Here is a 19,989-nt window from a genome sequence, read left to right on the forward strand (position 1 = left end):
TGCTGTCACATTTTTTTATTCCATAAATGACCCTATTGAGTACCCTTCCTCTTTGTGGGTACCCACATCAACGGCTGAGATCGTACGAATTTCTGGGCCCAAGTAAAATTTATTTTATTTAATTTAGGACATAATAAATGACTGATCATTATGTCAGATATTTGGTTCTGGAACACTAAATATCAAAAGAAATAATGAAGACCCTTCTTGGTAGTTTCTGATTATGTTTGTGGGGTCTAGAGATCAAGGGGTATAAGGGAGAGTTTTGTGGGACCAGGTGGATGGACGGGTGAGATGGAGTTGTGTGCTCTCTCTCTCTCTCTCTCTCTATTATCAAAAAATTTGGAATTCTCCTCCTTTTCAATCTCTCTGGAGGTCACTAGCCATAAAGAGAATTCTCGTTACTCTTTCCTTTCTCTCTTTTGTTATCCCGGACTTCTGCTCTTAACCTGCCTATTTCTTTTATCCTTTTTGACTGCCTTCAAGCTCGGTTTCTCTTTTTTACTTTTCGTTTGCTACTTTCATACCCATTTCCGGTTTCTTCTTCTTCTTCTTCTTCTTCTCCTGTCTTTGCTACTTTGTGGGTGCCTGCTTTAATGTGTCTCAGGATTATGTGAGACTGAAGCAGGAGAGATGAAGCCTGTGGTGTTTGTGCAGCTTCTTGCTGTCAGTTTGGCTGCTCACTTCGTGACTTCCAATTCTCTGCTTTCAAATGAAGGTAATCTTCGTTTTCTGCTTGCAGTTTTTGGGAGGATTTGATGTACACTGTTTTTTTGCTCTGGGTTTTCCTGTTCCTTTTCCGTGTAGCATTGGATCTTGAAATGTAGGAAAGGTGTTCTAGCTGGCTGTTGTTGTTAGTGAATCGTTTACTTCTGCATTCATATTTTTAGTTGTTTAGTGTGGGAAAAAAACTATGAATTGGGTTTTGCAGTCCGTCTTTGTTTTCTAGAGTTTTTGGATCCTGAATTTTTTAGTGTTCGGTATCTGCTTTTTGGTTTGTCTGTTTGGGTTTCCGATAAGACTCCTAGTTTTCACTATCTCACTTTGATTTAGGTTGGGCTCTTTGTTCGTTATTAGTGAAGAAAGTTTTTGTTTTTTTTGTTGTTTAAAACTTTTGACTTTCTTAGTCTTGGCTATTATGGCCTTGAAGAAACTTTTTGGTCCATTCCTTGATGCGTTCATTGGATTCCATTCGAACTATGGTAGTTCTGGTGATCATGATTGTGAATTATGCTGTTTGACTTTTAGAGTTCTGTAGTGAGTTTTTATGAGATTTACCAGCAAGTAATCCGGTTGAGGTTTTAAGAATGTGTATATGGTAGTTGATTTCTTTAGCTGCATAACTTTCTGGGAAGCAAGTGTCATAAGAAACCACCTTGTGACTTGTTGATCTTTCGGAATTTTTCAGTTTCTGCCCTGATGGCCTTCAAGAAGGCTATTTATGAGGACCCATTTTCAGTTTTATCCAATTGGAACTCAGTGGATGGCCAAGATCCTTGCAAGTGGACAGGCATTTTTTGCTCAGTGGATCGGTATCATGTCATAACCCTGTAAGTATTTCCCAATTGTATCATTTGTGTTTCTCTGTAATTTATCTGTGGGTGTGTTGTATGTGCATGTTTATCTATTGAATCTGTAGATGTGATTGGGTTTTGCAGAAACCTTTCAAGTACATCTTTAAAAGGATTTATTGCACCAGAGTTGAGCTACTTGACTTCCTTACGAGAACTGTATGTTTTATCCATGCTAATATCATTTCAATCATTTTTTCCATGCTACTTGAGAGGTTATTTTTCCTTACACAAGAATCCCCCTTTCAATTGCAGAGCTCTTCACAATAATACCTTGATGGGTACAATACCTCAAAAAATCGGTATGATTAACAGCCTTGAATTATTGGATCTAAGCATGAATTGGCTCTCAGGTCCCATTCCACATGAGCTGAGATATTTGACCAATGTTGAGAAAATGTATGGGATGCTTTGACTGGTACTCATTTTATTTTATTCCTGCCACTCCAAGCTAAAGCTTCATACTTTGTGAATTTTTTTACTTACAGATACCTGCAATATAATGGTCTTACCGGGGTCATCCCACCTGAGCTCAGCTATTTGAGGAATCTTGTAGAACTCAGATTGGATAGGAATAAACTACAAGGGACACTACCTGGCAATAATAATTCAGTCAACTTCACTTCCAACAAACATGGAATGTAAGGATTGAATCATTTTTTTTTTTAATTTCAGCTTTATATTATCAAATTCCCTGTATTGCACATAGATACCTTATTACTGAATTGCTTCTTCAGGTACACCCCCAACCAAAATGTGACCGGATTCTGCCAATCACCTCAGCTAAAAAATGCTGATTTCTCATATAACTTTTTTTCTGGAAGCATACCTACCTGCCTAAAGTATCTTCCCAAGTATGTATTCCTTCTTATGTATGTCTTATATTCATTTTTTATCGGCTTCTCACAAAACTGTTATCTGCAGATCAAACTTTCAAGGTAACTGCTTCAAAGATAAAGATGCAAGGCTACAAAGGACTACAGAACAATGTGGTATGCTCTGCTGACCAACCAACCCTGACAAAAAAAATTATGTCACTTCTTGTCAGTGACCAAGGAAATAATGAAAATGGGAAAAGAGGAAAGAAACTTTGTTGTTACTTTTCCTCACAACAGAAATTTGACATTACATTCTCTATCTCTCTCTTTCAAAATCCAATAATCCCCCCCCAATATGATACATTAAAACATGGGCACTACCGTACAAAACATGATTAGGTGCCATCAAGATGGATCAAATGAAACACTATTTACTAGATTATATTATGAATTAAATAATATCTTTGAGGCAAACTTGGTTATTTTATGGAAGCACTGTGTTGAAACTTTTTATTTCAATTAGTACCATATTATGGTACAATTTGCCAGGTATAATTTCATGGTCCATAAACTTCAACCTGGAGTTCATCATAGATAGGCCTATTACCTAAACTAAGCTGCAGTTGATTAGAAGATCTATAAGTACCTTTTAATGAATAATTCTGCTAACAACTTGCTTTTGATATCCTTTAACATAACTGAGTTTCATTATTAAAGTGGTTTTTTAGATCCTGCAATAGAAAGATTCACTAATATCATGTTTGTCATTTTCCCATTCTAGGTGACACACCAACAGCCAAAGTGCATCAAGCCCCCAGACCAGAGAAGAGGCGTTTTGAGAATGAAACAACTCACCATAGTTCTTCAAAACCTACATGGCTTCTAGCCCTGGAAATAACAACTGGAGTGATTGTTGGGTCCCTCCTGCTGTTTGCAATTTTTGCAGCCATTAAAAGATGCAGAGCCAAGCCTTCAAACATAATACCATGGAAGAAAACAGGAAGCATGAAGGACCATGTTACAATTTCAATAGGTGGGTTTGGCTCTTTCATCATTGTTGTTTATCGTCTTCCCGAATATTCCATTATCACCATGTTATTATTCTTGTTGTTTGTAATTCTTATTATGTTTCTTATTGTTTTCTGATTTATTTCGATTTCTTTAAATAGATACCGAGTTGCTGAATGATGTGCTAAGAATAAACCGTCAGGAGCTTGAAGTGGCATGTGAAGATTTCAGTAATATTATTGGCACATCGCCTGACAGTATAGTGTACAAAGGAACCATGAAGGATGGGGGGCCAGAAATTGCCGTTATTTCTTTGTGCATCTCAGAAGAGTTCTGGACAAGTTATCTTGAGCTTTATTTTCAGCGTGAGGTATAACTGTTACAAAGTTTTAAGTGGTCCAGATAAATTTTCTTTCAAATGATCTTCAAATTTCAGCTGGTCCACCAGTGGCTTGATGCTTCAACCCGATCTAATTTTAAAGTCAAAGTTTTTGAAATGTTTATGATTTTTTATATTTTTAACTAGCACTGGAAAATAAATTTTTATTGGGCTTGAGGAACTTTTTTTTTTCTTTTTTCTTTTGGATGTGAGCTTCTTAGAGTTTGGACATGGATGGTGCCTAATGAGCTGGCCTGGGCGTTTTGGATTTCCAAGGCATCTCACCCAGTATGAAATCGGAGATACTTGAGATGTCTCAGTGATATGTTATGCGTCGGTTGTGATACCCAATATGAAATCGGAGATACCAAAATTTCACTTATTCTGTCTTTATTCTTTTTCTAGTAAATCTTTCTGTGGCTCAATAGGACTCTGAACTTGGAAGAATCAAAATCACCCAAAACAAGGCTCAGTACCTTAGTTCAAAGTTAGGCGCAAATTTGCTTAGCATTTTGTGACAATCAACTGCTTTTTTTTTTTTTTTATCTACTGGTACACTGACTAAATAATCTCAAGATGGGAAGATCCACTAAGAAACCAAATACTTTAGGGAAAATAGAGGTTTGAAACTCTTTAGTGACTCTCAGGTGGCAGATTTGGCAAGATTAAATCATGGGAACACAGGGAAGTTACTTGGCTATTGCAGAGAGAGCCACCCTTTTTCAAGAATGTTGGTGTTTGAGTATGCATCAAATGGAACCCTCTATGAACATCTTCATTGTAAGTCACTGTAATCATTCTTCATTGATTCATTTATATTTATAAATACTAAATATCACTGAATATAGATTTTAAAACTGGATTGCAGATGGTGAGGGATGTCAGTTATCATGGATCCGACGGATGAGAATTGCTCTGGGTATTGCTCGTGGTCTAAAATATCTGCATACTGAGCTTCAGCCACCGTTCACAATATCTGAGTTGAATTCCAATGCTGTATATCTTACCGAAGACTTTTTGCCTAAGGTGCGATACTCGATTTCAATATACAAAAACTTTAACACACATGGCTGTAGGGCACATGCATGAGTTAAATACCTGTTTTGAAAATCTTGAACTACTGCTAGTGTGAAATTTTGGAGCCATTTAGTTCTTGGTTTGATCACTGGTGAAAATTTTGGACCATTACTTTTTCCAAAGTTCGATGAACATTATGGGGTGCTTCGGCAATTATATAATCTGTCTATTGATTACATGTTTACTTTTGAATTGTCACAATTTGGTTTTATACTTTCAGTTTGTGTGCTTTTTTTTAAAATGCTTCCATTCATGCAGCTGGTTGATTTTGAGAGATGGAAAACAATATTATCCAAAAAGAACTCAGATTCAATCTGCAATGGAAATGCTTTCTGTGGCTTACCTGATTTGATTGAGAAACGTCATATGGATATTCAAGGCAACACATTTGCATTCGGTGTTCTTTTACTAGAAATAGTTAGTGGCAGACCTACATACTGCAAAGATAGGGGCTATTTGGTGGATTGGGTAAGAAGTCCAGATTCCAATCATATTAACTGTGTTCTTTTTCCTGCAGTTCGGTATGAGTTAGTTGATTGATCTTCTATTGATTGACCGTCTACTGCTATTCTCTGGCAGGCAAGAGAATATCTCAACTTGCCCGAAGTGATATCGTATCTGGTCGATCCTGAACTGACATATTTCAGGTACGATGATCTTCGAGTAATCTGTGAGGTGGTTAGCCTCTGCGTTGAACCAGACCCAACCAAACGTCCATCCATGGAATCAGTTTGCTCCTCACTTGAAAATGGCATTGATATCTCACCAGCTGCTGATTTGAAGGGATCCCCCTTAGCTTGGGCAGAGTTAGCAATCCAGTCATAGTTTACAACAAGCCTATACTGTAAATCTGAAGTGTATACGATCAAAATGTATTTTTATTTTCCCCTTAATTTTTTTCCACTATGATTTTTAGAAGATGCTGGAATGAAGAAAATGTAGAGTTCGATGCGTGGCTGACCCGTTTCTCTCTGTATACTTGCTAGCTGATCAGGAAACATGAAATAGAAAAATTTGTATCAATAGTTTTTGTTTGACTTATTTTTGTTACATCAAAGTGGTATTTTTAGAATATAGAAAAGAGACTAAAGGAGTGGTTGAAAGGCCTGAAAAGTGTGGTTGGTGGGAGCAGTTGGATGCCTAAAGAAAATCCTCCTACTGAGAGGACTATGAATTATGATCTCTTAAGAGGTTTTCTGGTTCATGAGGCTTGAGGGATCCAGGTATGAAGCCATTATAATAAAAGAAAAAATAAGAAAGGGCAGAAATTCTGAAAGAGTAGGGACTGTTGGTCGATAAAGCCATCGGTGTAAATATGTAACAAGCACCAGTAATATTATACAAACTGCAGATGACACTAATAAAATCATAATTTCATGTGAAAGCTTTAAATATTCTTTCTAATTTCAAGTTCATCTGGCACGTTTATCTCAGCCTCTTTTTGGAGCTTACACTAGTAATTGAAACCCATTAAGCTGGCAAAACAATGAACATCCTGAAAGCATCTTCTCTACTTATCATTTTAATGGTTATTGAATTAGTACTACTTCAATAAGCACTTCTTACAAAATACCTCAGCTAAAGGATTCTTCAAGTACATCAACTTACTGCATACCAAGGTGAATAAGCTTTATTACACTCGAAAAATCTCCTTAGGTGTGAACTAACTGATCACTGAACTGTACTTCCTCTGTTAAAATAAAAACTTGATTAGCAGATAGCTTGACGGTGGAAATTTTGGGCTTGTTGTCTCTAATAATCATTCTAGGCATTTTTGGTTTCGAGCAGCATGAAACAGAAAACATATGAAAGAAAATTGACTACATACACTGGCATGGAGACTAAGGACAGCTAAAGTCTATCTTCCCACATTCAGCATTTCCACTGTCTGAATATGAAGTTTAATTTATTCATGGTAAAATGCATGACAGCAAATTTGGGATGTCATAGACATTAAGTGGTTAGGAATCCAACAACAAATTCCGGGTAATGTCAGAAATTTTAGTGAACTTTGGATGTCAATACAGCCTTCTTTGGAGGTCAAAGGACAAGCATCTGCAACCTCAAGGATATGGACAATCTTTTTCGATGTCAACCTATAAATTAAAGTTAAAAGAGTTTCACTTTTTTTTTCTTTTTTTTCTTTTTTTTTAACTTTATGGGTCTTTCCAGAAAACAAAGTTTCCTTTAGCAGAAGGTCAATTTTTAAAAAAGAAGATTGCAAGTCACAAGCTTTAATCATTATAATCTTTGAGATAGAGAAGCTTCTGCAGCTCTCAATGTGCTAACGGCCCTTGAGAGCAATGACAACAGAGGTTCGGGAGAGGACATTATGATCTAGACAGACTCCTCCGAGTTATATACTATCACTTCTCAATATGCTTTTATTGATGGCTATGGACTTAAAGCAAAAGGTGCTGCTACTTTTTGAGGACCAAACTTGCAAGCTTTAATGATGTTAATTATGCTTCCCCTCCCTCTCTGGCTTCCTTAATTAAATAGTTTTAACACCTTGGGGGGCAATTGGGAAAAACATTTGGATGCTATCTTTTCTTGCCATAATCAGGATTCTCTAACAAGAAAAGAACCGACAAACTTTTTTAGAGTAAGCAGAAGTCTTGAGGGGGGGGGGGGGGGTATCTGTCAATCAAACTCAAACTCATTTATAAGAAGATGGAAGCATTTCAGAAAAAAAAAAAAGTTAGAAGCACATCATTAACTCAGTTGACCATAGCATTCCTAATCTTGTAGCTTGGTTGCCTCCTATGGTGGATTGATTAAAGCTAAACTTCATGGCAGCTTATGGAGCAATGCTAGCCTGGGTAGAGAGGACAGAGTCATTAGGTATTGTCTTTCTTGTTTACCAAGTCTCCTTTGGATACTATGATGCCACAGTGACGAACATGAGAGTCCTACTCCAAGGTTTGTAACTCTACGGTATACAATTCCAGTCTGAACTTGTCATTTAAGAACTCTTAGGTGGTTTAAAGGAGCAAATGCCCTCCATGTCATTTTATTTTAAAATTTTTTAAAGAAATTGAAGACATTTTTAAAAATTTAAACATCACTAGGTCCAAAAAGCCTAGGAGTGCCAATAACACAACCAATGCATTGGCAAGGGACTGCGTGACTTGCAACAAGTTGTTGTCAGCACTGCTAACCCACTTTGATTTGTTTCGTTTTTTCATGTATCTGCTTTTCTTACTGCTATTAAGTCTTTGCACTTTCTCTTCTTTGGAAGCCTCTTAACAGCATCCACTTTTTCATCGTTTTTTTTTTGTAGGGGGGGGGGGTGCTTGCACAAAACTCTGCAAGCTTATCTTTTTAATGATGATCATCATTAAAGCCTTGTCCTAGTTAATTTCTTGTAATGCCTTTGAAATTGGCTATAAGATCTTCAATCCACTCATTGATTAAGACAGGTACAAGAAATTCATAGATGCATGCAAGTTGACATGATTTTTTTCCCCTAGATGTATTAATAATTACTATGCAAATGGCAAAGATAAATGTTGTGCACACCTTGGCTTGTCATCCAATCTTAGGTCTCGTGACACAAACCATGTCATTTCAGCTTCTTTTCCGAGTTTTTCAGCATATGGAAGTACTTTGACAGTGTGGGATCCATAATGCAGTTGAAGAATTGCATATAACCGATCCAAGCTATTCTTAGCTGAGCTATAATCATTCAGAGATAGTTGAATGGATGCAAGCTTCATAATTTCATTTCCAAGAACAATATGATTCCCATGGTAAAGCTTTTCAAGGATCTGCAAGGTCTACCAAAGAGTTAAAAACAAAACTTCAAATTTAATTCAAGAAATAACATGTGGCATGAACTATGGGTCATCAAATTGGTAAATATTGGCTCTCTGGGGGGTATACATATCAGATTCACCATTCAAAAATATAACAATTTAAAAATGCATTTCGGATTCAGATCTGCACACTGTATTATGTATTCTTCATATAAGCTGATACAGAATACAATCACTATTGGCCAATACGGAAAATTTCTGGTACCCAACATAATAGTCAAAACTGTTGACATGACCCAAGGCACAAATTGAAGTTCAACAGTAGAACCTCACGTTCCATGCTGGGCCAACCGTCTTACCCCAGGACTATCATTTTCAAGAAGGTCGGAATATCTATGCCAAAGAGATCCCAGCCAGGGACAACCATGCCATGGCATCAGATGATGAATGATAAAATCACCCAAAGAGGTCCCGCAATGAATTGATATGTTCTTAGGGACCTGTGGGGACCAACTTGGCCCAACCTGGCACATAGGAGCGGGGATGGAGCCCACAGGACTGTAACATATGTGAAGCTATGCCCATCTGATTAGAAATGGTTTTAAAGTTTATAATTCAGTCAGTTGCACCTGAATTGAAGCTTGGCAGTGGCACACTGCTGCTTGGAATTCTCCATTCAGGCAAAGTGCCTCAGCAAGATTATCCTCAGCCTGCAATTTTCCAATTATTAAAATAGATAACAATCACAAAATTATTTATAGAATGTTCTCCATACTTTTCTGCCATTTTGACAACATAATCAATGTTCATCTCTCTAGGTACTATCCTTATTTTGGATAACGTGTAACTAAGCATTATGTCATTGCTCACTGCTAGTGTCATAAAGTATCTATTAGTAATCCTAGAAGAACGTAGAATTTCTATTCTCTGGCTCCAAACCAGAGAAAGAGCAAACTAACCTGAGCAACATCCTTGCTGTATGGGTGCATTCCTGATCTCAAGAGATCAAGGGATTTCATAGCATCAGAAACTAATGTACTTGAAATCTTCCTTGAAATTATAGCATCCTGGAACCTGCTCAAACAGTTTTTAGTTAGTGTCATAGGAATGTGGCATAGAAATTGGTTTTACATAATAAACACAGAGCAAGCCAAGACATAAAAGAACAAAATACTTCTCCGCATCATAAAGTGCAGTCATGAATGAAAGGATAGGTATCAAGGCTGTAAAGCCTATTTCAAGCAATCTCGACAACAGAATTGAAGGCACCAACCATGATCAGCTGTTATCCTTTTTGAGGATTGATATCATGACCTTGAGGGTATTTCCCTTCTTATGTAATTCTACCGAGGGTTTATCCTCTTCATTTACTTTCTTTCCTCTATTTTCTCTTTTCACTTCTCATTGTTTCATCAAGGGGCTTTTTGTTGCTCTCGTACTCTCCTTTCAATTAAAACCTACCACTCATAGGGGAGGAAAGAAAGGGAGTGCTAACATCATTAGATACCCAGAGACACCAGGTGAGACTTTAACTATAAGATGTCACAGTAAGAGACAGATAGATGTCCTAAGATCAGGATTCAGACAAGTGTATTATATTGGAAACTTATCACTCACAACCACCTGTAGATCTCAGATTTGGGCCTCCATATCTAACTACAAGTCAATATTATACTTTCACTTGACTACAGTGGACTGTACCATGCAAGACCGACCAGAATTTAGCATCTCAATGAATTGATAGGTGACAACCAACTGATTCCAAACACTTTCCATCAGCCAGCAGATCCCCCTTCTAGAGAGGGGACTGTTTGAGAGACATTATTATAAACTACTCGATTTTGTAGCTTTTCTCTTTCTTTGCAATTTTCCTCTTCTTTCTCTCTGTCGGTAGAGGAGCTGCTTAGTTTTTTCTCCTTTTTCCCTTACTGAAATCATTTACAACTCATAGAAAAAGAAAATAGCATAATGCAAACACAATGAATGTACCTCCTGGCACAAATAAGCTTAGGATTCGATAAGCAAAAGAATCAGATGATCTGTGAATTATTTTTTAAGTAAAAGAAGAAACTCATTAAAAGGAAGAATATACAAAAGAAAAAATAGCAGATTCACACCTAATGATTGCTCAACCTGTATCCAAGGGGAAAGAATTGCTCACAATTAAAATTGTAAAGAAACCCCAGACCATGCTAAAGAATCAGCTACTATTAGCACTTCTTACAACATGACTCCCAGTAAATGAAATGCCCCAACAAATAGAATAAATGCCATCATAAAATGAAGAAGCCGTCATGGAGGCTTTGCCAAAGACATAAGCCAACTGATAACCTCAGCTGAATCTCCTTCCACAAATATAAGTGCATGAAAAATTGCTTGTAGAACTGTAAACCAAGGAAAAGAGCACAATATTCGGCCTCTGTAGAATCACACACTCCGAAAGGGGTAGAGTAAACACAAAGACCCATACCTAAATAATCCCAAAGCTACCTCTTCCTGCGGACCCAAACTACCTCTAGAACTATCATCAAATTGAGATTCAACCAACCCTCGTAAGGGACAGATTGAGAAACAAATGATGCATTGAGAAGGAAAAGGCAGCCACACCCTTTGAATGCATTCTAAGAACTGCAGTGTAGAGATGATTGAACTGTGTGTATTTGCTAATGCTAAACTGTGTAAAATGACTCATCCATTCAATGATCTATGAATTATAACCAGCGGGCCCTATAACTTCGTTTGATAATGACACTAGACCAGAGAATTAACATGACCAACTTCAGGTTCAGAAGGAACAATGCCCTTACTAAATCTCTATCCTGGATCTGCTCCAGTGGAGTTACTATTAGTGATGAGTCTCATAACAAAGAACAAGTATCAAAGAGAAACAGATATCCTTTTGAATGTTACTAGCATCCAAACAGATAAGAATGAGATGCTGATAAGGCTGAAGCTCAAAGACAAAGGAAAGTACCATTTCAGATTACTTCTAGCTTTCTTGGTTGCTGAGCGTGAAAATTCTAAATTGCAGCTAGAACCACAAGTCAGACAAAATCCAGGATCGGCTCCACATAAGCCAGTAGTTTGTTCCAATAAGATTCGAGCGACCTGATTCATGACCTCTCTTTCATGCTTGGGAACCTTGGACGTAAATTTCAAATTGTTTATTACATAGAAGAAAAATAAATCAAAGGAATGTCAGTTTTGAGGTTAAAAAACCACATTAAAAAAAAAAAACTACAATAGAAGAAGATTCAAGCAGGTGGTCGGCAGTTTACTGTTGAAAATAAATTATATTGCATTTCTCAGTTGAAGGATAAAATGACATTTAACTCTTCAAAAAAAGCACCAGTGGGAAAGTCAGAAGCTAAAGAAATTAGACATCCAATTTTGAGAATCATAGTCTGCAGTAAGTTTAATCATCATCCAGCTTTGAAATCATGTGCTCCATGAAAGGTCGTGTACAATTCTTTTTCAGAAAATGGAAATTGCTTGTTTTCACAATTTTATGGAATCACCAGAGGTTAAGGAAGATTAATGTTACATGACTCCACTGGGAAGAAGAATTATGTACTTCTAAAAATAAAAATAAGAAAATAAGAAAATTGTGTTCTATTACAAAGAGGATTCAAAACGATTGGAGTGTCTTGCTTTAGGTGTCCTGTGGCACAAATAAACAACTTAAAAATGACCTCAACAAGTTGTCCACCAAAAACAAGTTTGAGTAAAGCAACACACTCTGCACCCAATGTCAAGAAAACCACCTGGACAGACAGCTCCACCAGAATTTTAGTCAGTCGTTAATTAGGCAGCGCACAGGAACTGCTACGAAAGAGGAATAGCTTGGCTTCTATGAAATCTTCAAGACAATCTTTTGAACTTGTTTTACTCTTTCAAAAACAAACAAAAAAAACTTTTTTTAGTTCTGTAATCAAAGATTTAGCTTGGATGTACAAGCTTGTAATCACCGGAACAGGAATCTAGGCACCGATTCTTTCCTCTGTTTAGCTTTCCCCCAGATCTAGTACTTCCCTCCATTTTGCTTATTCACCTTGGAAAAGACCAGCTTACTTTTAATTAATGTTCTTTTTTTTGGAAAGGAGCATCTGATTGATATTGAATAAATGGCCCTCCACATATTAGACCCACCAATATTCCAGTTGGCGCCACTAAAATAAATTATCGTGATAATCAACTACTGAAACGTTTATATTTTCAAGAGTACAATTGTGAAATTTGAGCACCATAGACTGAAAGCAACCATACAAAACTCAAACACAGCAATTAAGGAAAAAAAGAATGGAAGGAGCTTCACTTACTGATCGAGGAAACTTCATATCTTTCAAGGAATTATCCACTAAGACAGCACCATAGCAGTTTGGTTTGACACATCTGAAAGCATGTATAATAAGGTCAGAAAGATTTAGCTCTGAACAAGCACTACAGTTACATTTGAATGAGTATTGTTCTTGTAGTAGTTGTTGCCTCTCCTCACGATTCCACTGCCCAACCTGTATAGCACACAAATATAAATAAGATCAATCTATGAGGTAAGCTTCAAAAGACTCAAGTCCAAAAACGAGGCCTACACATACCTGTGGACCATATGACAGCTCCAGGGAAGATCCAGCTTGAACAAATTCTATCGAACGGATAAAAAGTGTACGTGAAAGGAAATAAGAATGAATGTTTGGCTTGCAAGAATGGTTGAACAAACTACCCATCAAATAGATAGCTTGGCCTACCCTGACCTGTCAAACAAAAAAATGTAGTATCAAGATGAACCCAATGCCTGTTCGACTCGGAACCAAAGGCCCAGATATTAACGTACATGTTTAAACTAGTAAAAAAGGAAAAATTAAACCCCACAAGTTGAATCTTATCGAATATTCAGATTTAGATTGATTATAAACTGTAATATTTATGAGATCACTCTTAGATTTATCATTTTATTCGAACCATATCAACTTCTTCCAGAAAAAGGACCCAATTAGGACCATCTCATACACCTTTATGTCCACAATCTAATACCATTATCTTCCCAATTTCAGGCACATTAAGCTTTTTACTAGTCCTAACTGCACTTCAGAAATAAATGGAAGGCAGCCAGACAAATTTTGTAAACACTTTAATAATAAATGTTAAAATCAGCCAAACATGAACCTGTTCAATATTAGTAGTTGATGCCCCTTTTGCTGCATATGCATCACATGACTTCGTGCGGATAACTGCCATTGAGTTTATCTTTATTTGAGATATGAGTATAATCAACTGCATGAAAGATTCAAAAATACAAATACATCAGATTTTATTTTTTTTTACATTAATATCACTGCAGAAATAACTAACTTTTACATCTTAGAAGTGTACAGCATTGCATTTCCCTGATCACCAGATCTTGCTCCATGGCAGCTCAAGAAAATGTAGCTCACATTTAATTTCTTTGTGTACTGGCTACTTCTATTCATATATTGTTAATATTGTCTTTCTGGTGCATCATGTAACTGTAGCCCTTAGTTTCTATTTGAACTGGTTAAAGCTTCATTAAAGGGGAAAGAAACCAGAGATAAAGAAGTAAGCAGAGAGAAAAAAGGTTGTTAGTGTTTCATAACAAAGAAAAAGAAGAAAAGATGAAGAGAGACAAGTGAAAGGAGGGAGCAAGCATGAGGGAGATCCAGAGAAGAATGAAAGGGACTGGAGGCTGTCCCGCTTCATCTTCTCAAGTTCCTCTCTGCTATCTACAACTTCTACTAATCAGGGAAATTACAGGTATAAACTGAAATTAAACACAATAGGAGGGGGTTATGGCAAATAATTCTGTGAATATGAACTAAATTTCAGTAAATAAAGTAGCTTTAAATATATCATTTTTTTTATAAATATATCATGTTAGAATCAAGAAACTTGGCACAGTAACATCAAAATCCAACTACTTGGACCTATAAGAGGAAAATGAAAAGGTGAACCTTCAGAGAGTCTCTCTCCGTTCGTAGTGTTACATGAGCAACCTTTAAGCAACAGCTAATATTAAAACGAATATTTGAGCATACCTTTGAAGCAGATGCCCCACAGAAAGGATATCTTGGGCCACAGGAGTGCTCAAGACAGTAAGAGAGTACAACTGAATAGATGTGCACCTCCAATTTTCTTTCACCAGGCATTAAGGCATAATTGTGCAAAAGATCCTACACCAGAAAATGACTCAATCAGGATAACCTTCTTCATAATTGGGAAGATAAACAAATGATGAACAAATAGCCATGATCTAAATTCTTCATACAAAGTACACAAATACAGAATCACCAAATTACAGTATATATGCATGCAATGACAGAAGATGCATGTCCAACTAAAAATTTCTTTGACCATAATTAATTGTGATTTTGGTTTGCCTGATTCCCTTAAACATGAAAAAAGAGGCCACCAGTATAACCTTTCTATAGGCCTTTTGCCAAAGCTTCAGGCCCAAGAATTTCGAAAGAGGACATAGTTACTGCAGTTTCTATAAGAGAATTAGGATTTAAAGTTGATCATTCAGATTTCAGGGATCTTTTTGATGTTTCTCTCACAGGGTAACAAGGATATCTTAAAGGGTACAAGTATCCATACTTTAGGACATTGATTTTAAAGATAATAAAAATCGTGAATTTATTTGAAATCCTTCACCAACTCAAGTAAGAAATTACTTTGTTAGCAAAAATATACCTCATATCATTCAAACTTAGGTAAATTGCATAAAAGTACAAATGTATCGCAACTCTTGGTTGCTAGTCTAATGGAATTATGCAGAGCATTAGGCTTGTCCTCACTAGAATAGATCGAAGTACTTTCTTTTCTGAAGTAATAATAAACTTGGAGTCTTCATTTGGACATAAATATTTTTTCATGAATATAAATAACACATTCTTTGTCAAAAGAAAAAAGCATAACAAAGATAGGTAGGTAGATAGATAAATGGATAGGTAGAGAAAGAGACCATCACCAAGCTTTCCTCAGGCTCAAATCCCTCTACTGAACACCTCTTTGTCTCCATGAACTTCACCAAAACTCGACCTGCCAAAATAATTTCAGGTGGCAAAACAACAGGCCAATTTGCACCACCACATTCGTGCATGTGTTCAGCGGATCCCTCAACATTTTCATTACTCTGAAAAATTATTTCATGCATATATTTCTGAACATTCACAGGTAACTTCTCATTCTCAGTAACTTCAATATGATTGTCAACAGACTGACTTCCTCCAGCTTGTTCTTGGCAATACCCGGAACAGTACAATGATATTGTACAGGAAGAACAGGGAACAATATCGGTCGAAAGTTCAACAAAGCAAAAATGGCAGTGTGTTTCTCGACATTGCTTCAGTATAACCTACAAGCCACCCAAGTAAGAAACATTCAAATTCACCATAATGCTGAAATATCAGATGATTCATGATGTGCAATGTCCATTTAGTTTAGGAACCAGTGCTTTTGAAGTCCTAGACCTAAGTCTCAGCTGAACATGTTACAAAGTCCAGAAGTGATAATGTACATGAACCAATATTTCTGCAAAGAGAGTCGAATAACAGAAGTGGGGCCTCCTATATGCAAAAGATGACATATATGATTTGAAAAAAAAAAGAAAAACAACAAGCAAGAGAGGGATTATGAATCCATACCGCAGCATAAGGTTTCTCAGAATGAATTAATGAAGATGGAGGAATGTCATCTGATGAAATCATACCCCTCCCTTTTTCTGGTGTTGTAATGCATTTCAGGCTGATTTTGTTCTCCTCAACTGTCATATATGACCTATGTTATTTCAAAAATCCAGAAAAAATTCAAGCTACACCATGACCACTAATTTTCACTCCAGCCCTACCTTTTCATATAAAAAAAATTATAAATAAAAAAGAAACCAATAAAGAAAAGCTTCTCACTACAACCTCATAAACCAGATACTAGACAGAACAAAGGGCATCTAAAAATTTATAGTACACAGACACACACCTACACACACCACACACATACACAAACACACTCACTTATCATTGACATAAAATATGGGGAGGATATTAAGAAGAGCCACTTCAAACTGGCAAGAAACTAAATGAGGTTCCCACTGCAGTAACATTATAAAAGATATTGTAATCAAGCTCCATAAGAGCTCAATGGGGTCTCCAAGAGAAAATAATAAGATAATGACATAAATCATCTTCTAGTTACCCCTCAAATTAAAGGAGAATAAAAGAGCAGAAGGTCCAGGGGAAAAATTAGAGTCCCAAGACTTGGCTGCACTATTTAGCTATTCATCAAGAAAGAGATATCAAATACAGCAACAGACAGTGAGAAAGAGAGATACCACATGGTCCTACATCCTTCTTGAAGCCTTTACTATTGGGGCTACTTCTCTCAATTCCGCTACGTCGATGGTTTAACATTGAAGCAATTTCACCTTTAATTCGGCTCTCTCCAGAGGAGGATGTCTCCATAATCAAAGCAACATTCAAATTATGTATGGCATCATCATAGTTTCCCAGAGATGCATTGGCCTGACCTCTTCTATACCATGCCTGTTAACAGAATGTTGACTGCAATGCATGTCAAAATTTAAAGCCACTGGAGATAATCCAGAAGCCAGGTTATGCACATCCATGAAAGATGACAATATGGAAAAACATCGAAAGATGGCAAGTAGAAAAGCTATATGTAAGAGTAATGCAAGTTGGAAGTGGGTAGGGCCGGCAAGTTACACAATTACCTGGCTTGCCACTTTATATGTTCTTTCGCAAATAGAAATAGAACAAAAATCCTTAGATTTCTATGGATTTGGAAAAATAACTCATTGACCATTGCTTATGAAACAGAACAAATACAGGTAAAGACCACTGTATATCCAAATTCCTGATTACAGAAATATGGAAATGTTTTTTTTTTCACTCCTCCCTAACAGATGTAAGAAAAGACCTCAATCTGTCTATTCAAGCCTATCACTCTAAACTGGAACAAATCTGGGACCAATTTGATTAGATGTGTCAAGCCCTTTGTTGCAGCCCTAATGACAAATTGTGTGCGCATCCAAAGAAAGCAGATGAGAAAAGGAAGGTCTTAGCATTCTTGGCTGGTCTGAAATAATAGTATTAAAACATGTTTGTTGGTTGTACTACCTTGGCGCATTTAGATTTTGATCTTTAGCCATCCTTGTCCTCAGGACCCAGCACCTATATTAATCCTTTAAAAGATGCAAAAGGTGTTGCCTCTATCCACATAGAAAGCTGAACCTCTTCCACGCATTAGCAGTGGATGCTACAGGAAAATATCGTACATCTATTCGATCCATCTAGCTATGATGCTTCAAGAAGAAACTCAGGCCTCGAGAAGAAACAGAAGAATGGGATTTTTTATTTTTTTAGAAATGAGAAGAATGGGATTTTCAATGGCTTAACTTTATATCTCTTTATGTTATTACTCATTTACACACAGGTAATAGGCTAAATATATAAGTATAAAAGCATTTTGTACATGTATTGAATCGATTTAGCGGAATTGGAAGAAACACATGAAGACCCTCACTCAATGTTACAGTTACTCACGATCCTAAAAGTGGACACACATATATCCTTGTGCATCTTTCCCACAGTTTTATTAATGATGCAGATAAATGAATAATAGGATAAAGTCCATTAAGATATAATTTTTTTCTGTCATCTTTATAACAGCAGTCAACAAAGCAAGTAGAAGAAGTACAGAAAACATTTACACATCTTATTTAAAAAAAAAAAGAAGTAGAGAAAACATTTGACAGATGATAAAAAGGCCACAAAAAAGAGTGAGGATCAGAAATATTTTTACCTTTGAATAACAAGGTGCAAGAGCTATTGCTCGGTTGCAGTCTCTGATACACTCCTCTAGAAGCTCCATTTTCTGATCAGAGCAACAAGTGAATAGTTGAAGCTACTGAGAGTGGAAAGAATCCACCACAGTTTCATATGTCGGTATAAGAGGCATTAAGAAGTACTTGGCATGAGAGTGACATGAAATAACCATAGGTTCAGATACACATGAAAGAGGGAAGGTGAAGACTTGAAACACTCTGTTAGATCTCTTTTTTGTTCGTGAATTCAAAACTTTGCTTCTTTGGAGTGAAATGTAGTATTGGTTTTAATATTTTGAAACAGTACTATCATATATATTTTTTAAACAAGAGTCTGCTATTATTTTACTAGAATATAACAAAAGACAGAATATACCGATGGAAACTGACTCACATGCATGGAAGTAGCTCGGTTCACATAAACAGTTGATACCATTTTCTTGTCTATATCATCAGTCTTCATTGGTGCAAATCGCAATGCCTGTTTGCCAAGCAAAAAAGGAATTAGAGGCACTTTAAGTCAAGCAAAGTACCACACTAAATAAAAAGTATATTGAACCAAAGACTCCACTTGAGTGAGCAACATTGATTTGGAACAGCACCCAGCAGCTAGGTAGCCACTGTAAAAACTAATAAAAGCCTCAGCACAAAACCTGCAGCTGGAAAAATCCGTTCGCTCAAACTTGATATTCCAAAACCTCTTCGAACAATTTACCAATGGTTTCACTACCAGAAGAGGTGACAAGCAAAAAGCGAACAGAAAAAAAGCGAAACAAGTTCAAACACTTCATGTATATAAAAGAAAGAACTCTCTCACCTGCGAGTAAAAGCTTACAGCCCTGGCAAAATCTCCGCTCGAAAAGCACTCATTTCCTTTTCTCTTAAAATCCAAAGCAGACGCCGTGTTCTTCCTGCAAAGAGCCATTTCCGGGTCTGACAATTCCCTAACAACCTATCAAAGACGAGCAGGAGAAAAACGTTAAACAGAAAATGGTAGAAATACAGAACAAACGAAAAAAAAGGCAGAAATTCATCACCCTCTGAAACTGGGGCAAAGGGCGAAAAAACTCAATAAGCGAAGAACACGACGAGATAACACTAGCCGGTGTGCTCTCGTAAATCAATTCTCTGAGCTCGTTTGGAATCAGGGATTTAAGCTCTTCCATGAGATTCTTCGGATGGACAAGGATAAAAAAAAAAAAAAAGTTTACACTCGTGCTGCTGAATCGTACAGAAAGCAAATGAGCAAGACAGGGGCTGAAGGACGATGGATGATGCAACTCTAGACTTTCCCGCGCAGACAAGAGAAGAAAAACGAGCATGTCATTGCGTCGAACCCTTCCTCTCTATCCCCATAAGGGTCTCACCCATGTTGGGTGTGAAGTGATGGGAAGGGACCCATTGCCTAGGTGGTCAACCTTTAATTATTTTTAAATATTTTATATTAAATTTATAACTTTCTAAAATCGCTTCTTAGACATCACATTTTCTAAAATTGTTAGATTTTGTATTTATAAATATGATC

The 19,989-nt window shown here is 36.7% G+C and overlaps 2 protein-coding genes across 5 annotated transcripts; one reads left to right on the plus strand and one right to left on the minus strand.

Moving 5' to 3' along the window:
* The first annotated feature begins 446 nt into the window (after nucleotides 1-446).
* Nucleotides 447-5,876, plus strand: LOC137943964 (probable LRR receptor-like serine/threonine-protein kinase At1g63430). Its single transcript, XM_068789418.1, has 13 exons — nucleotides 447-718; nucleotides 1,409-1,550; nucleotides 1,659-1,730; nucleotides 1,827-1,970; nucleotides 2,060-2,212; nucleotides 2,309-2,425; nucleotides 2,496-2,563; nucleotides 3,171-3,422; nucleotides 3,559-3,767; nucleotides 4,424-4,556; nucleotides 4,645-4,802; nucleotides 5,112-5,321; nucleotides 5,433-5,876. The coding sequence occupies exons 1-13, from the start codon at nucleotides 634-636 to the stop codon at nucleotides 5,676-5,678; spliced, it is 1,989 nt and encodes a 662-aa protein (XP_068645519.1). The 5' UTR covers nucleotides 447-633; the 3' UTR covers nucleotides 5,679-5,876.
* Nucleotides 5,877-6,183: 307 nt separating this feature from the next.
* Nucleotides 6,184-19,746, minus strand: LOC137943962 (histone-lysine N-methyltransferase ASHR1). Of its 4 annotated transcripts, none has more exons than XM_068789417.1 (16): nucleotides 19,502-19,746; nucleotides 19,282-19,416; nucleotides 18,859-18,945; nucleotides 18,443-18,514; nucleotides 16,953-17,076; nucleotides 16,270-16,388; nucleotides 15,588-15,980; nucleotides 14,662-14,796; nucleotides 13,775-13,882; nucleotides 13,207-13,362; nucleotides 12,931-13,122; nucleotides 11,586-11,752; nucleotides 9,571-9,685; nucleotides 9,241-9,321; nucleotides 8,376-8,632; nucleotides 6,184-6,543 (listed from the first exon to the last, which is right to left on the minus strand). In XM_068789417.1, exons 1-16 carry the CDS (start codon nucleotides 19,628-19,630, stop codon nucleotides 6,525-6,527), a joined length of 2,289 nt encoding a protein of 762 aa, XP_068645518.1. In that variant the 5' UTR covers nucleotides 19,631-19,746; the 3' UTR covers nucleotides 6,184-6,524. The 4 variants fall into 4 exon arrangements, with proteins under 4 accessions (XP_068645518.1, XP_068645515.1, XP_068645517.1 ...); XM_068789414.1 differs by having other exon boundaries at nucleotides 15,594-15,980; nucleotides 16,953-17,163; XM_068789416.1 differs by having other exon boundaries at nucleotides 8,376-8,623; nucleotides 16,953-17,163.
* Between the last annotated feature and the right edge of the window lie 243 nt (nucleotides 19,747-19,989).

Source organism: Aristolochia californica, unplaced genomic scaffold, assembly GCF_029961685.1.
Source record: "Aristolochia californica isolate CCGP_79_NKW_82.1479 unplaced genomic scaffold, dmAriCali1.0.hap1 SCAF_11, whole genome shotgun sequence".
Taxonomy (NCBI): domain Eukaryota; kingdom Viridiplantae; phylum Streptophyta; class Magnoliopsida; order Piperales; family Aristolochiaceae; genus Aristolochia; species Aristolochia californica.

Excerpts from the sequence above, each read along its gene's own strand:
- LOC137943962 (XM_068789413.1), bottom strand. The coding sequence starts at position 19,630 with ATGGAAGAGCTTAAATCCCTGATTCCAAACGAGCTCAGAGAATTGATT. Across the intron at positions 14,797-15,587 it reads CTGAGGAAAGCTTGGTGATG|GATCTTTTGCACAATTATGC; the intron begins GTCTCTTTCTCT and ends TTTCTGGTGTAG. Across the intron at positions 13,883-14,661 it reads GTGGGGCATCTGCTTCAAAG|TTGATTATACTCATATCTCA; the intron begins GTATGCTCAAAT and ends TCTTTCATGCAG.
- LOC137943964 (XM_068789418.1), top strand. The coding sequence starts at position 634 with ATGAAGCCTGTGGTGTTTGTGCAGCTTCTTGCTGTCAGTTTGGCTGCT. Across the intron at positions 719-1,408 it reads TTCTCTGCTTTCAAATGAAG|TTTCTGCCCTGATGGCCTTC; the intron begins GTAATCTTCGTT and ends GGAATTTTTCAG. Across the intron at positions 2,564-3,170 it reads AAGGACTACAGAACAATGTG|GTGACACACCAACAGCCAAA; the intron begins GTATGCTCTGCT and ends TTCCCATTCTAG.